Source organism: Petaurus breviceps, unplaced genomic scaffold (genome assembly GCF_028583685.1).
Source record: "Petaurus breviceps papuanus isolate PSGF00001 unplaced genomic scaffold, PetGlider_PUasm1.0 173, whole genome shotgun sequence".
Lineage (NCBI taxonomy): Eukaryota > Metazoa > Chordata > Mammalia > Diprotodontia > Petauridae > Petaurus > Petaurus breviceps.
In genome coordinates, this window is record NW_027185759.1 from 35,252,356 (window position 1) to 35,253,286 (window position 931).

Below are 931 nucleotides of genomic sequence, written 5' to 3' on the forward strand. Positions count from 1 at the left end.
GAGTTAAAATTTACTTAGATGTGCACATATACTTAGGAGCACAGGTTTTAGTCAGTCAATAACAATTTATTAAGTGCCTACTGTTTTTAGGTACTTTGCTAAGTGCTGGGGATATTAAAAAAGAGGCAAAAGAGAGTCCTGGCCCTCAAGGAACTCACAATCTAATGAGGGGAGGCAATATATAAACAACTATCTATGAAGAAGTTATATGCGATACAAATTAGAAGTCATTATCAAAGGGAAAGTGCTAGATTTTGGAGGAATTGGAGACAGGCTTCCTGAAAAAGGTGAGATGTTCACTGGGACTTGAAGGAAGCCAGAGAAGTCAGTGGGTAGACATGAGGAGAGAGAAAATTCCAGACAAGAAGGGCAGCAATGAAATGATTGAATTGCTTGTTTTAAGTAGATTTTGGTTAAATAGGTAAACTGCACACTCATATTAATATAGGTTTTTAGTTTTAGAGCAGTCATCTAGTAACATCTCTTCATTTTATAGATAAAAAATCTGAGGCTCAGGAAAATTAACTAATAATAACCAGAATAATAGATGACATTTATGCAGAACTTAAAGATTTACAAAGGATTTTATATATGTTATCATCTCATTTTATTTGCCCAAGACAACATAGCTAATATGTGTTCACCAGTGTACTGAAGCTAGGAATTTCAGACTCTGAGGCCAGCTTTCATGCTACTATATCACATTGATACTGTCCTTTCTTTTACCCCACTCTTTCTCCCCTCCCTCTTTCTCTGCCTCCCCTCTCTCCCTATCTCTGTCTCTCTCTGTCTCTCTGTCTCTGTCTCCTCTCTCTCTACCACCTTCCTCTCCCTCCCTCCCTCTCTCTCTCTCTTCCTCCTCCTCCTCCTCCTCCTCCTCCTCCTCTTCTTCTTCTTCTTCTTCTTCTTCTTCTTCTTCTTCTTCTTCTTC

The 931-nt window shown here is 38.8% G+C and overlaps 1 protein-coding gene across 1 annotated transcript in view; it reads left to right on the plus strand.

Annotated features, from left to right (window-relative positions):
• The first annotated feature begins 208 nt into the window (after positions 1-208).
• NLGN1 (neuroligin 1) overlaps positions 209-931 on the plus strand; it is a 25,372-nt gene continuing 24,649 nt past the window's right edge. The window contains exon 1 of the mRNA XM_069083626.1: positions 209-287. Coding sequence (XP_068939727.1) covers positions 209-287 — 79 coding nt within the window. The remainder of the gene's footprint in view (positions 288-931) is intronic.